General features: G+C 41.9%; 1 protein-coding gene across 6 annotated transcripts in view; it reads left to right on the plus strand.

The window, feature by feature from the left end:
• WIPF1 (WAS/WASL interacting protein family member 1) overlaps positions 1–16,572 on the plus strand; it is a 105,481-nt gene extending 88,909 nt beyond the window's left edge. For 4 of the 6 annotated variants that reach the window (XM_035007725.1, XM_035007728.1, XM_035007724.1 and 1 more), the window contains 5 exons: positions 1,502–1,651; positions 4,512–5,282; positions 8,624–8,836; positions 9,567–9,680; positions 13,523–16,572. In XM_035007725.1, the coding sequence (XP_034863616.1) occupies positions 1,502–1,651; positions 4,512–5,282; positions 8,624–8,836; positions 9,567–9,680; positions 13,523–13,578 (1,304 nt within the window). In that variant the 3' untranslated portion in view covers positions 13,579–16,572. Of the gene's footprint in view, positions 1–1,501; positions 1,652–2,025; positions 2,278–4,511; positions 5,283–8,623; positions 8,837–9,566; positions 9,681–13,522 lie in introns of those variants that run through there. The other 2 variants (XM_035007729.1, XM_035007730.1) reach the window with 2 other exon arrangements.

A 16,572-nucleotide genomic window follows, 5' to 3' on the forward strand; every position in this document is an offset into this window, starting at 1 on the left:
ACAGCTATAAAACGAACATATGGCAAATATTTTATTTAAGTCATTAATGACTGAGGGAAACAGCATAATGTTACCACTGCAAAGGAGAGTTCAAAGTACCAAACACATCAGAGCTGAAATGAATTTACAGATAGGTAAACCCGTCTGTAATCAATTGCATGCTATTGAACACAACAATTTTACATGTCTATAGACAATTATTATCAGTTTTTCTACAACTTACAGAGTTGTAAAATAGCTCATAGACAAGGGAAATAACCCAAAAGGCTAGACAGGATACTTAGTAATCTTTTTCTTTTCTTTTCTTTTCTTTTTTTTTGGTCATTCTTGTCTGTTTGCCCATTTCAGACTCTTCCACAGTTTTGAGGAACTAAATGCAAAATAAAACAAAATCTTTGTATCATCTTCAATTACAGGGAGTTTTTAAAAATGTTTAAGCCTACTGTTGGGCTTTAGGATATTAGAAAATTGAAATCAAGAGTGCCTGGGTGGCTCAGTCATTAAGCGTCTGCCTTCGACTCAGGTCATGATCCCAGGGTCCTGGGATCGAGTCCCACATCGGGCTCCCTCCTTGAGGGGAAGCCTGCTTCTCCCTCTCCCACTCCTGCTGCTTGTGTTCCTGCTCTCGCTATCTCTGTCTCTGTCAAATAAATAAATAAAATCTTAAAAAAAAAAAAAATTGAAATCAAACCCTAAGGCCATCAAATAAGTAGATGGTCAAAAGAACTACAGTATATTCATGCTCTAAAACACAATGCAGCCCCTTAAACTCATGTTTTCAAAGAATATTTGATGACATGGGAAATGCTAACAATAAAGTGTTAAGTGAAAAGAGCAGGCTAAAAGCTGTTTAGTGAATTTGGTCTTAATTTTGAGAAAAAAATATGTAAAATGAAAAAGTACGAACAGGAAAAAAATACACCAAAATAGTGTATATTTCCAAGGAGTAAAATTACAGGGTCTTTTATTTTCTTCCCTTTGTTTTTACGATTCCCTTTCTTCTACCTTTTATTTCCATCTCCCCCTCCCTTGGGACTTGCTTTCCTGGAAGATTCTTTTATTAGCCAAATCTTAGGATACAGATAGTAACTCCTACGGCAGCTAGCCAAGCAGGGAGCATGGGGCAAGGCGGCATCTATTACCGATTCTCCTGCCGTGGGGCCTGTGACTGGCCTGGAGTGAAAAACAAAACCTGTCCTTTTCTGGCTAGGGGGAGGGTGAATCGTTTATGGAGCACTGGGTGTTGTACACAAACAATGGATCATGGATCACTACATCAGAAACTAATGATGTATTGTATGGTGACTGACATAACATAATAAAATAAAATTAAATTTTTAAAAAATCCTGCGTTTTCATGAAGTGCCAGAAGTCCGCCATAGGCCCAGTTCGAGCCCGCTCCCTGGTTGACAGGCATTGTCTGTTGTGTCCCTGGGCTCGGGCTGTCCTCTGGTGGTGGTTTCATCCGCGGTGAAGAGAATGTGTTTGCTTCCCTCTGCAGAACCTAAAGGAGCCAGTGGTGGTGGCGGTGGCGGTGGCAGTGGAGGTGGTGGTGGCAGCGGAAGTTTTGGAGGGGGTGGCCCTCCTGGCTTGGGAGGACTATTCCAGGCTGGGATGCCGAAGCTGAGATCCACAGCCAACAGGGATGGTGGTAAGGAGAGTTTCTTTCTCTCTTAGTAACAAGATGAGGCAGAGTTCTGTGGTTTGGAGGCTTGGCATCCCTTCTAAAGCCCTGTGCCCTTTAAAACATTTTAGATCGCTTGAGATGGGAACACCGTTTTAGAAGAGAGACTCTAGCATCTTTTTTTTTTTCTTAAATCAAAATCAGCCAGCTCCATGGAGCTGTTAAATATTTGCCCAGTGTCCTCGGGGTAACTTGTATTTTTTGTACTTTTCTAAAGGGGGAGCTAGAGTGGGAAGAAAAAGAAGGAACAAATGGAACTGGCCACCCCTGGAAAAGTCTGCCTGGTGACCTGGCAAATTCACCTTTCTTTGTGAGGTAGCCCGACCCAGCTGTCTAGTATAGTAAATACTTGTGAGCCACTTTCCAAAACACTATGGAGCGTGTTATACAGAATATAGTTACAAATCTCACTGAATCTAAAAAGGTGTTTTGCATGACAGACATCTGGCATTTGAGGGCCAGTGATTCTAAATATTCTCTGCAGGGACACATGGAAATGAGTCCTATGGGATTGTCTTTGAACCTAATGGCAGAGAGGAAAATTGAACCTGGTCATGCCCAAATAAAAAACCTTACAAAGTGCATGAGGCTCAGTAAGTTTTACCATAAATCTTTTGGTATTAATGTTTGTTGTGTTAGAAGACTTTTATTTCTAATTCTATGATCGTTTAATGTCTGCTGGGAAAGTATGAAATTCTCACAATCATGAAGATAAAGCCACTGAATCCTCAGGGTTAGCTGACTATTTAGCGTTGGATGGTCAAAATCTAGAAAGATACTCAATAATATGAGAGATTCTGTCTCGCCAGACCTGCATCTACATTTAAATTTACTTATTTAAAACCCACCAAAAGGATTGAGGCAGCTGACAAATGCAGACATTCAGTACTTAACAATAGGTGAAAAAATTAAGGCAAAAGACAACTGGAAAGAAATTCATAAAATGAGGATAGAATTAAATCAGTGCACAAAATGGTGTACCAGATGTGTATGTCAGCCTAGTATACCATCCACATAGTGAACACTGTCCGTGTGATGTACACATGGCTAATAACTGCAGCTTCAATCCAAACTTGGAAGATACAATTTATCACAAGTTGGTGACCTAGAAATATACCACACAGTCGGGGAAATAGTGTTTTTCTAGTACTGCAGTTGAAATAAGAAATTCTCTCTAGAGTTCATATTGCTCCACTGTATAAATCCATCCAAATGTCTCTCATTGTGCCTTGGATAAAATCTGAAGTCCTCCGGGAGTGCCCAGGTGGCTCAGTCAGCTGAGCGTCTGCCTTTGGCTCAGGTCAGGATCCCAGGGTCCCAGGATCGAGCCCCACAGAGTCCAGGATCGAGCCCCACATCTGGCTCCCTTCTCAGTGGGGAGTCTGCTTTTCCCTCTCTCTCTGCTCTTCCCCCTGCTCAGGTTCTCTCTCTCGCTCACTCTCTCTCTCAAATAAATAAATAAATCTTTAAAAAAAAAATCTGAAGTCCTCTGGTTTACAAGGCTCCTTATGACCTGGCCCTCGCTGGCCACTCAGAGTCCACTTGCTAAGTTCTCCGTGCTCACTGTACCCCAGGCACACAGGCCTCGGTTTTTCAGCTTGAAGTTCATTCCCTCCCCAGGGCCTTTGCACCTGCTGACCCTATGCCTAAAGCACCTTCTTCCCCGTCTTTCTATGGCTGGCCTTAGCTCAAATGTCACATCTTCAGAAAAGCCGCCCCCAGCCAGCCACCCCATCTATCTGGTCTCTCCATCTCATCGACCTATTTTAGTTTCTTTTTAGTACTTATAACTATCTGAAAATATTTATGTTTGCTTGTGTATTATTTATCTCCCCCACAAGAATGTAAAGCACAGGAGAGCAGGATCTTTTCTGTTTTGTTTACTCTTCTGTCTTTAGCATCTAGAATAATGGCTGCTATGTAGCAGGTACTCAATAAATATTTGGTACATTAATTAGCTCATGGTTGAAGTGGTAGAAGTTTTCAGGCTTACCATTTTTGGAGAATTACCTTAGGTTCCAGGAGATTCTGGGGTGGTGGTTTGAATTTTTCCATAACTTTGGTTCCTTTTGTTGAACCAAAGCAGTTTAATATTAATTATGTAATAGGGTTGTTCTGTCCTGCCAATGTTGAAGTGGAAGTTGATTCAGTAAGGAAAAAAACTTGTGTAGTTGCCTGCTTCTTTGCAGATTAAGACCAACCACTGGTGTCGAGTCTTTCAATCAAACTCTGACTGTTTCTTTTTCCTTTCTTCTTTCTTATTTCAATTACAATTCTTCCATTACATTTTTCCCCCTTCTCTTGGGAATTTCATTCAAAGAGACTAGGTAAGCCCTCCCGAATGGAGATTTAGGTTGGGATAACTAATTTTTCATCTAACTTGGCTAAATTATTTTTTCAAACCTGAGAGGTACAGCCACAGGAGGACAGGGATGGTAACAGGGAGAAAGAAAATCATTAGCAGAAATCCCATGTACCAACACCATCCTGTTCTTCTCCTCTCATGATGAATGGGGATCTCTCCCGAACCGTTTCCAACTTAATCCTGGTTCTTGCCCACACGTAATGTCAAGAGGACTCTCCAAAATCCTTTTGAAAGCCAACAGGTTGTAGGATCTGGAGGTAGCAGGTACACAGGAATGTGTGATCTATTCTTCTGCCTCCAGGAAGGACCACCCAGAACCCAATTTATATAAATAATAGTTACCTCTACTTTATAGCATCTAGGAGAGGACTTCCACTAGCTGAGAATACACTCTAGTTCTCTGATTTCCTTTGAGAGGGAGTCCTCATTTTCTAACTGGATTTTTTTTTCCCTGTTCTTCAGATTCCGGAGGAAGCCGACCCCCGATTTTGCCACCAGGAGGAAGAGCCACATCTGCCAAGCCTTTCTCTCCCCCAAGTGGCCCAGGGAGGTTTCCTGTGCCTTCTCCAGGCCACAGAAGTGGTCCCCCAGAGCCTCAGAGGAACCGAATGCCTCCCCTGAGGCCCGACGTGGGCTCAAAGCCTGATAGCATTCCCCCTCCAGTGCCTACTACGCCGAGACCCATTCAATCAAATCTGCACAACCGGGGGTCCCCACCAGTGCCTGGGGCCCCCAGGCAGCCCAGCCCTGGGCCAACCCCTCCCCCCTTCCCTGGAAACCGAGGTGCTGCTTTTGGAGGAGGCTCCGTCCGCCAGACACCCTCCAGCTCCTCCTTGCCCTTCTCCAACAGGCCTCCCCTGCCCCCAACCCCCAGCAGGGCCTTGGATGACAAACCCCCCCCTCCGCCTCCTCCAGTGGGCAACAGGCCCTCCATCCACAGGGAAGCGGTCCCACCGCCTCCCCCTCAGAACAGCAAGCCCCCGGTGCCTTCTACCCCGAGGCCTTCCTCCTCCTCACAGGCCCCACCTCCACCACCGCCACCAAGCAGGCCCGGCCCTCCCCCCCTGCCTCCAGGTTCCAGTGGCACTGATGAAACCCCAAGACTCCCACAGAGGAATTTGTCCCTTACTTCGTCTACAACCCCCTTACCTTCACCAGGACGAACGGGCCCTCTTCCTCCCCCGCCCAGTGAGCGACCCCCTCCTCCGGTGAGGGACCCACCAGGCAGATCAGGTATGTCACCACCCAGTATGATTTGTCTTCCGACAGCCCAGCCTGCCCGAGTGTCACTAGTCATCATGTAAGTGAAGGGAGTCCAACACAAGCTTAAGTGAACTCTCAGACTGCTCTAATCTTTTAAGTGACACTCACCGTGTTTCACTTCATCCTGACCTCATGTGAGCCTCTGAGGAAAGTGGGATTGCTATTTCTGTCTGCGTTTTAGAGATGAGGAGACTGAGTAACTTTTTTTCTTTTTTTTAAGATTTTATTTATTTATTGGAGAGAGAGGGAGAGAGAGTATGAGCGAGCCAGGTGGGGAGGAGCAGAGGGAGAGGGAGAAGCAGGCTCCCCAGTGAGCAGGGAGCCCAATGTGGGACTTGATCCCAGGACCCCGGAATCATGACCTGAGCTGAAGGAAGATGTTTGACCCACTGAGCTACTCAGGTGCCCCGAGACTGAGTAACTTATAAAGTCAGATGATCACCAGCTAGTTAATAAGAAGAGGCTAGAACTTTCACCTCCCATTCTGAAATGTGCTCACCACTCTACGCCCTGCCTTCCCTAACGTGAATTTCACCTGCCTTAATTGGGGAACTAAATTCCCATCTCCCGCAAGAGCGACCCATTATTCCAACAAGAAGGGTAGCTATTTAAGAGCTAATGAACTTTTCCTGTCCTGCTCTTCATCTGTCAAGCTTTGAGGCCCCTTCCCTGCTCATTACAGACAAGTGTTAGAGTCCATTTTGCTGTTAACATCTTTGGCACAAAGATCCCTTGGAGAATCAGGTAAAGGTAGAGGCCTTTTGTTCATAAAAATGCTCATAAGCGTAAACTCAAAATCTGCGTGCTATTTCAGGGATTGAAGGCCCTTCTGAAGCTCATCTGTGCCCCACACCCCAGGTTGAGAAAGATGGATCTAAGGGAAGAACTTTGAGACTTTATGAAATGAAGTGAGGATTCCCTAGAGCTTGTACTGTCTCCTAATTATAATAGGTGCTTTTTATTTCACAGTGGCTATTGATGGGTTCAGTAGAACCATCTACGTTCTTAATTTAACCTTATTATTATATAGAAGATGCCTGGAAATGGGGCATTTTTTTCTTTAGGAGAAGCTAACCTTTTGCCCTGTGACCTCAAGAACCTAATTAAACACCACTTTTTTTTTTTAAGATTTTATTTATTTGCCAGAGAGAGAGAACACAAGCAAGGGGAGTGGCAGAGGGAGAAGCAGACTCCCCGCCGAGCAGGGACCCTGATGCGGGGCTCGATCCCAGGACCCCGGGATCATGACCTGAGGTGAAGGCAGATGCTTAACCGACGGAGCCACCCAGGCGCCCCTAAACACCACTCTTTAAACCAATAGTCCTCAAAGGTGACCATGGCCTAGAATCACCTGGAGAGCTTTAAAAACCGTGGTGCCTGGGTCCCTTCCCCAGGGTGTCTGTTTTCATTGCTCTGGGTTACAGACTGGGCATCAAGATATCTGGAGGCTCCCCAGTGACTGTAATGTGCTACAAAGTTTGAGAACCACTACTTCAAACCACTCTGCCTCAGACAGTAGGCTACAAATATAAAAAGCTAGTACTAATCCCTTCAATCCAATCGCTATACATCATAGCATCTCATTAAGTATTCTTCAAAGAACAAATGAGAACAGATAGATGAATGAAATGCAGTGTTTTCTTCTTATCCAACAGCTATGGGTTTTCCCCCAAAGTGACTGAGGAGCTGTTTGCATGGCTCTACCAAATGGACAAATCAACAGATTAAATCTTCCCCAAAATAGGATAGACTGTGACATATAGTTGTAACATTAATTATTTCTTTCGATTACTTAAGTCATGCCTGTTTATTATGGGAAATACAGAAAAGTATGAAGAAAACAAAAATGATCTATAATCCTACCACTACCCAAAAATAATCATTAATAACATTTTTTATTATCCTTTCAGTCTTTTTAAAATGTGTGTTTTGAGAGGGTGCCTGGCTGGCTCAGTCAGTACAGCATGCCACTCCTGATCCTGGGGTCATGAGGTCAAGCCCCACGCTGGGCATAGAGCTCACTTTAAAAAAAAAAGAAAAGAAAAATAATAAGTAAAACTTGTGTGTGTATTTATATATACACATATATATGTAAACATATATATGTATATATATATGTTTACAAAATCAGTATCATAGTATACATACTGTTTGGTTATTTGCTTTTTATTTACCAATCTCAGTAACATCTTCTGATAGGATTTTAAACTATTCTTGTATAGCTTGACTTCTAATGGCTGCATAACATTAGATGCTACAAATTTACCTTTATTTAATCATTTGAACCATCTCTAGATTATTGCTGTTATAGATAATGCAGGGAATATATTCTCATAGCTACACATTTTTGCACATTTCTATGTATTTCCTTTGGATTAATTCCCCAAAATGGAATATTTTGGTGAGCAGGTAGGTATGCATAGTAATTTATAAATTTCATAGGTACTTCCAAATTGACCTCTAGAAAATTCCTACCAACTTACATTCCCTTCCCACAAGGATCCTGTGAGAGATCATCAAGGGCCATCTGTATTTTGAGAGGTGGCTTGGCTTCATTGTTAGGGGTGTGGGCTTTAGAATTTGACATATTTGGAGTCTTGACAAAACCTGACTTGAGGTTTTTAACCTTCCAATACCAGAGGCCTCTCCTGTGTCCCTGCACCTCTCAGGGTTGCTGTAAGAATTAAGCGAGATAAGTATGTGTAGTGGTTATCTTAATTCCTAGCATGTAACAGCATTCAATAAATGATGGTTTATTAGTATTATAATAAGAAATTGAAATTTGAGGGTGCCTGGGTAGCTCAGTCAGTTCAGTATCTGACTCTTGCTTTCAGCTTAGGTCATGACCTCAGGCTTGTGAGATTGAGCCCCGAGTTGGGCTCCGTGCTCAGCAGGGGAATCTGCTTCTCCCTCTGACCCTCCTCCCTCTCATGCTCTCTGTCTCTCATTCTCTCTCTCGCAAATAAATCTTAAAAAAAAAAAAAAAAAAAAAGATACAGTTGTCAGTATAAACAGATTATCACCTGTTCTCAACCTAACTGAATCATCTCTAATCTCAGTACTGACTCAAAGCCAAAACAGCCATTTAGCTATCAATATCAACATGTGTACATATGTGCAGTTCTGTGTTTATATGTACTTACTCCTTGCTTGGCTAAATCTCCTAGAAAGTTTCCACTATTTCTCCGTAAGTTCTAATTATAGGGCATGCATCCAGCAGGTACTCAATAACTGCACATTGACAGTGACATGATAATAGTAATGCAAGATGTAAGATACTGCACTAAATGTTGTCCTTTTTTTTGTCCCAGGCCCTCTCCCACCACCCCCTCCAATAAGCAGAAATGGCAGCACATCTCGGGCCCTGCCTGCCACCCCCCAGTTGCCGTCCAGGAGTGGAGTAGATAATCCCAGGAGTGGACCCAGGCCTCCTCTTCCTCCCGACAGGCCTAGTGCTGGAGCACCTCCCCCTCCTCCACCATCAACATCAATTAGAAATGGCTTCCAAGACTCTTCAGGTGAAGGTGAGATGGGGGTCCCTCCTCTGGGGGAGGGATCTTGGAAACATTTACAGGCTACAGGGCAACCACTGAGTGGTAAATTTGTGTGCGTTGTGTGTTTGCATTAATATTTCTTGTTTCTATGAACCTCATTGTTATCACACTGCTCTACTCTGATCTAAGTATCTAACCATTAGAGACCACCATGATTTCAAATTAAAAGTAATAATCCTCCCTCCTCCCCTTCTCAAAAAGGCTGATCGTTTTCCTCTCTCTCTGTTGGAGTCTCATTTTGGTTAACTTTCTAGAAGATCCCAAAACTCTAAAAAAATGCCATTTTTGTCATTTATCCTCTTATTACCTACCTTACCTGCCTTTCTTAACAGTTTGCTCGGGCAAGAGGCCCGATGGTCTGCAGGTATTAAGCGGCTTTCCTCTGCCTTTGTTATGAGAGGGTCGCGGTTATTCGTGGGCCCACAGGTGGGAAGAAAGGGATCTCAGACTTTAGCCCCCAGCTCCTGGGAGGGACTGGCTGCGTCCTAATCACGCTAGTTAAAGTCACTTGGATCTGTCTTTGCTTTGATTTGCAGACCAGCGTATTTCACTGATCAGTGACATTTGTTGCATTTCTGGGTTTTCTCTAAAATTCTAGGCATAAAACTAGAAGTGATCTCTGCAGCTCTCTCTGTCCTTTCACTATGTAAGTCTTCGTAGCAGATTGTTACCGAAGATGCTGTTTGTTTCTCTCCCTCAGATGAGTGGGAAAGCAGGTTCTACTTCCATCCGATTTCTGATTTGCCACCTCCAGACCCATACGTACCAACGCCCAAAAGTTATCCCAGTAAACTGGCGAGAAGTGAAACCCGGAGTGAGTACTTCTGCAAGGGCTTTGGGTGGCTTCATACTTGAACGGCCTGGGTTATATACAGCTGAGGGCTGCCTGGAGCGGGGCAGAGAACCCCATATGGAGCCATCTAAATTCTGGTAAACTCCCCTTCCACAGGTGATGGGGAAAACGGACATATCCAGAACGCATATGGGAAACGATTATTTTAATGTGTCATTATGAGCTCAACAGAACTTTGGTTTGCTAACTGGTTAAATTGTATTGCTTTGCTTGTTTGGACAGCCTTCCGCATTTTGGTCTTCCTAAGATAGAACAAATATCTTCTATTCCTACTAGTTTTGAGACTAATCAAATTGTCTTAATAATTATAACAAAAACTCACTGTAACTGCCTTGATATTTTAGATATATTATGATTAGGGGCACCTGGCTGGGTCAGTCTGTGGAGCATGCGACTCTAGATCTTGGGGTTGTGAGTTTGAGCCCCATGTAGAGTGTAGACATTACTTAAAAAAATAAAATACTAAAATAATAATAATTAAGTAATAAAATAAATATGATTATAGCTTTTAGAGCATTATGTGAAAATTTTAAATATACCCATAATCTGTCTATAAAATCTCCACATAGCATACATATATTTTCATTTTACCAGGTCTGCTCATTTTTAATCCATAAAATTCTGATTGATTTATCATTATAAGTATAGAGTGCAGTTTCTTGGTGGTGGGGTTTACATAACTTTGCTTAGTAAAATACTTTCCCATTTTATCACATGGTTTTTATTTTATAGCATCCCATCAAGTCGACATACAACAATTTAGTTTACCATTATTGGACATTTAGATTGTTTCTGGGTTTTGCTAAAATATATATGCAATCATAAAGAGGTGAATATTCTATTGAAACAAAAATGTGAACAAGAAGAAAAAATAGAGAAACTGTAATTTCGCGACAATAAGTGGTTAGAACAAAGAATCAGTATGAAACATACACAGATCAGTGATGAGGCTCAGACTTGTAACCGCTTTAGATGTAGAACCAAACTCCCAAACAGAAATGTGTGGAGAAAAAGCATTTGAGCATTTCAGATAACTGCCACAGCATCCCTAGCCTTGTCCTCACTCCTTAGGCAGAGCTCCTTACACATACGCAGAGCCTGCTGACTCTTCAGCACACAGTTCTTTTTTTTTTTTTTTTAAGATTTTATTTATTTATCTGAGAGAATGGGAGACAGAGAGCATGAGAGGGGAAGGGTCAGAGGGAGAAGCAGACCCCCAGCTGAGCAGGGAGCCCAATGCGGGGCTCGATCCCAGGACTCTGGGATCACGACCTGAGCCGAAGGCAGTCGCTTAACCGACTGAGCCACCCAGGCGCCCTAGCACACAGTTCTTAAATCATTTTTGGTTGGATGTTTCCCAGCCATAGAACAGATTCACAGCTGCTTAAGTTAAGGTTGTTAGAAGCAAAATCAGTGGCTTCAGGGAGATGTGATAGGTGGCAGTCTCAGACAGGGACAGGATTGTGCTTTGTCTCACAGCACAGGACAACACAGGAGTTTCTGTTGGGTTGTGAAGAACAGGTCAAATTGTGCTCTGTGCCACTGCTGAAGAATTCCAAGCATTAGAAGATGCTTTAAGAAAATGTCCATGGACGGGCACCTGGGTGGCTCAGTTCGTTAAGCGACTGCCTTCAGCTCAGGTCATGGTCCCAGGGTCCTGGGATCGAGCCCCGCATCGGGCTCCCTGCTCAGCGGGAAGCCTGCTTCTCCCTCTCCCTCTCCCCCTGCTTGTGTTCCCTCTCTCGCTGTGTTTCTCTCTGTCAAATAAATAAATAAATAAATCTTAAACAAAAAAAAAGAAAGAAAATGTCCATGGACAAATGCCAGAAGTAAACAGAATACTGCTGCTTGAAAGGAAAAGTTTAATTACTAGAAAAACTCATTTATGGAGAATACTCCATTCCTAGATGATGCCTAATTTAAAAAAGGTATAACTATAATAAAACTATACAAAAGTAAAAAATAAGTCTTCACATGGGACAGATCTCTTTGAGAGGGGGGTGTGTGTGTGTGTGTGTGTGTGTGTGTGTGATGAAGAGAGGCTTCTATCTCATAAGAGCCTGTTTCTCTTGGGGCACTAACAAATGAATTCACTTTAAGGAGTTGTTTGTATAGACTCTAAATATTTTTCCTGGTTTCTTGTAAGCATTCTTAAGCTCACTGAAGTGCTCTTTGTATATTTAAGTCGGTAACAGAACCATCCCCCCTCCTCTAAATTCTTAATTTCATAGCTGAACACTTTCCCTTCCCCATCCTGCTGTCTCTAAGACTAAAGGTGACTCGAGGACTGGAACTGTCCTGCTCACTACTGCATCTTCCTCACGTGGCCCCGAACTGAAATGTAGTAGGCATTTAAAAATATTTCTTAAACTGATGAATTAATGTCCACTGTGCCCAAAAATGTTTTTGTGGATTTGCTTTAAATACGTCTAGCGTTCTGTGTGCTTAATGGATCATGTCTGGATCATCTCTGTAACAAAACTGAAGTACTGTCGTGTGGTTTTGCTCTGCTCCTGTAGCTGCCTTGGCCTCTAAGTGGGGCACCAGCCTGGCAGGGCCTCCAGGCAGCCCTGAGCCGTGCCACCTGACTGCAGCTCTGCAGGCCAGCCCACGTGGCGCCAGCTGCTGACGGTACATCAGCAGATGGTCAAGGCTCCACGGCAGATGACTGCTTTCCAGCCAGATGGGTCTTTCCTCAGGTGTGGGCCCAAGAAAAGACATGGTTGGGGTGGCAAAAGGAAGAGGCAAGGGAACGGGCCGCCAGTGTCTTCCTCTACCTCCTCCCCTGCTAGATCTGCTCACGGCGTCTGAGCACCCGGCTTCATGCCTAAAACCTGTTGGGTCCTCAAAAAAATGTACATGGGACAAATGAATTTAAAAAACTGTGAATGGATTTTAAACCCAGTACTCATACCCATGAATATGCGTAGTTTTTAAAAGAACACTATCAACAGAGTGAAGAGGCAACCCACGAAATGGAATAAAATATTTGCAAATTATATATCTGGCCAAAAAGTAAAATCCAGAATATATAAAGAATGCCTACGATTCAGCCACAAAAACCCAATTTTTAAAATGGGTTGAATACTTGCATAGACATTTCTCTGAGGAAAATACCCCTATTGCCAAAAAAGCACATGAAAAGGTGCTCGATATCACTAAGCATTAAGGGAATACACATAGCACTACAGTGAAATACAACTTCACAGCCATTAGGATAGTTACTATCAAAAAAAGCATTGTTTAGACATTAGAAGATACCTAAATGTCCAACAAAAGGGAATTGATTAGATAAATATAGCATACCTATATAACAGAATGTAATGTGTCCTTTATAATTATATGTATAAATAATAACGGCTCTGAAAAATGTTCAGACCGGCTATATATGATCCTATTTGGGGAAGAAAAAAGGGAGCTGTTTATATATAGAAAATAAAAGGAAAATGTTTACATCATGTTATTGGTTACCTCTGGGTGGGTTTTTGTTTTGTTTTAGCTCATCCGTATTTTCTAAATCTATAATAAACATGTACTATGTTTGTGGTAAGAAGAAAAGTAATTTTTTTTTAAATTTTCTTAACTTTGTACAAGTACTCAGGAGCCAATGGTGGGTCATCCCTCTCTAGAAATGTTCAGTCAGATCCTTACTTGCTTCCCTTCACTTCTTACTTATCCTGTTCTTTATAGCCTTGGTCATAAAGGGTGACGTGGTGGGTACTTTTGCAACCATCCTTTAGTTTGTACAGCGAGATCATAAGCTTTCTAACCAAAATTTATATTTTGTCTATTTTTTCATCAAGGTGGATCCAACCGAAGAGAAAGGGGTGCTCCACCACTTCCTCCCATCCCAAGGTGATCTTTGCCTGCTCTTCTCCACCCGAGCCCAAGAGCTCCTTCTGTTGTTGCTCTCCAAGGGTTGCAAACCCTCCTCCCCTTGTCTCCCCTTGTCCCCTTCATACTGGCAGTAGGGAAGAAGGGAGGGTGAGGTGGGAATATGTGTGTGTTGGGGGTGGGGGTGGGAATGCAGTAAAGAAATGCACCTAGCTTTTTATATTGTGTATATTCTCAAAGCTCTTGCTTGCTTCAGCTACAGCCCGCCAGTGTTGGCTGCTTAGGGGTCAGGAGGCTTTTGTGGCAAGGAGGCAGAAATGCATTGTGTCTTAGCTTTCAACCAGCCAAGTTCAAACAATCACAGCTAATTTGCTACAGACTGTAATATTAAAGTTCCTGAGAGCTATTTGCTTCCATGCCTTTTTTGCATGCTTGGCTTTCTGTCTGATTCCAGGAACCACCTAAGCAAGTTGCTGCATTCAGGGCTCACATAAAATTTTTCAATTACAGGATGTCCAATCTTTGGCAGTCTGAGATAAGTTCTAGATAGAGCTGTCCAACAGAAATACAATGTGAGCCACATATAGTTTTTGAATTTCTAGTAGCTATGTTAAAAGAGGAAAATAGGTGAAATTAATTTTAATATATTTTATTTAACCCTAATACCCAAATTACTATCATTTCAACCTGTAATCAGTATAACAATTATTAATGAGCTATGTCACATTCTGTTTTGGTACTAAGTCTTCAAAATCCAGTGTGTATCCTACATTGAGAGCACATCCCCATTCAGGCTAGTCACATCTTAAGTGCTCGACAGCCCCGTGTGGCCGGTGGCTACTGTTTTGGACAGCACAGGTCTAGAAGCTGCAGGCTAGTGCAGAAACCTCTTGTTTCAAAAACAAAAAAGGCAAGTTGAGCTTGAGCAATTCAAAAAGTAACTAAAAATAAAGTTAGGACCTAACACCTTGTTCGGCAGACAGCTTGACCTTAGATTTTGCTCCCTTATTTTCCGTCTTTCCTTAATGTATGTATCCAAGTGTTGCTTCACAATACCAAGGTCAGAAATGGATCTAACAGGGTTTACGGTCAAGGGGAATAAAGCCATTAGAAAGAAACTGAAAGCCAGCTGGGGCTTGGGGACTCAGAGCCAGCTGCCTTGAGTTTACCTGTCCATTGGACCCCTGCCTTACACTCATTCCTCTGCCGCCCAGCATGCATCTCCGCACCAGGGAGGCTCGTAGGCCCTGTAGCTATGGGGGAAAGTCAGGAAAAGGTAGCCAATTGGAAACGTGGAGGAAGGAAGCAGGTTTTGATGGGCAAACTGTAAAAGTGTAAATCTTGATGTGTATGGGGTTGAGAGAGATTGCTACTACAAATTGAAGAGAATTTGTCTTGACTGTATCTGGGAGAATCACTTGCCTTGGATCTATGCAAATAAAGCTCCGTGAAAGGACCATAGGGATGAGCCAGGCTTGCCCTTTTTTTTGTATTATTTTGTTTACAAAACTTTACTGGGACTTTTAAATCTAGCTATAGATTTGGAAAAAAAAAATATTTCCATTTAGATGTTTTATATGGTTGATTATGTTTAAAATTACCATTACTTATTTTTTAAAAGCACACAACCACATATGTATATGTATACCTAAACTTTGTATCATGGTCTCAGTGTATTGTTCATGTATTACTGGGAGATGCTAACAAGGAATCAACCCAAAGAAAAATTTGAAAGAAGCATTCCTATTTATAGAATAAATAATTGTTTCATTTATATAAAAGCAAAAGAACTTAGAGTTCTAATAAATGGGATATCTAATAAATCATGAAGTGGCCCATTTGAATATATTGTATTTTTATAACTTTCCTTGCCAAAGTCCTGGGCTTAGTATGTTAGAGAACTTGGGTTTTCCCCCCATCTCCTCTACCATTCATCTGTCTTTCATATAGTCATTTGGGGCTCTTCGCCCAAAGGGACTCAAGAAATATAAAGGTGTAACAAACTTGGCTAAGTATTTCCAAAAAGAATTTTTCAGGTAGTATAGCAGCATCATTTTATTTGGGATTCTTTGATCAGGTATGAACAGTTGATACAAATCCCTATGATAAAGCCTAATGAGCCACTTCAGAAAAAGTGGGAATCTGGCCTTACTAGCAAATATGGCAGAGAAGTCCGATCCAAAGAATTTTGGGTCTGAATTTTATGAGGGCTAGTAATCATGGCCAGTTTCCTTGTATATCCCAACTTTGTAGGTACCATCCTAAGGTCTGAAACACAGTCATAGCTCAAAGTTGCTGTTCATCCAGGAGAGAGAAGTTTTAGAATGTATTTAAGTCAATGTTTCATTAATACACCTATACCCTTTCTTTGAAAGTTGGCAACCTAATTGCATCCAAAACTGAATAATTTCTATGCTAAAATCTTCAACTATGGCAAATCACAAAATGAATATTTTCTTCCTAAAATCAGGGCTTACATTTGGGGTTTTTTTCCATAATATTTCCAGATAAATGTATTCAAGATGCAATACAGTATTTTAACATTCATATATCATTTTATATTGAAATATATTACAGTATTAAAATTCAGTGTTCAGTATTTATTTCACTATGCATTTTATTTAGTAGAAGCCGAGAGAAATGTTTAACCCAATGGTGCCTTACTTTGTGATTTGAAAGAAATCGACTTTTTATGTCTAAGTAGCAGATTATTTGCATATTTGTAAAAACAGGCCTTTATATTTTAACTTGTAATACCAATTTTGTTATTTTAGTAGCAGAAATGGGATGATAATGTTAAAGCACCCAACATTTTTTGGCATGAAATTAATTTTTCCCTGTTTGTAGTCAGGGACAGTAAAGGAAAACAAATGTTTTTCATACCACTGCACAATGTAAACATGCACATTTTGGAATCTATGTCATCAGGACAGTTTAAATGGTGGGGTAGAGACTACCCTAGACATCTGTGTCTTTGTGAGTTAGCCAGACAATGAATAAAAGCAGAATGATAAGAGTG

This window comes from Mirounga leonina, unplaced genomic scaffold, assembly GCF_011800145.1.
Source record: "Mirounga leonina isolate KUSES-001 unplaced genomic scaffold, KU_Mleo_1.0 Mir_151, whole genome shotgun sequence".
NCBI lineage: Eukaryota > Metazoa > Chordata > Mammalia > Carnivora > Phocidae > Mirounga > Mirounga leonina.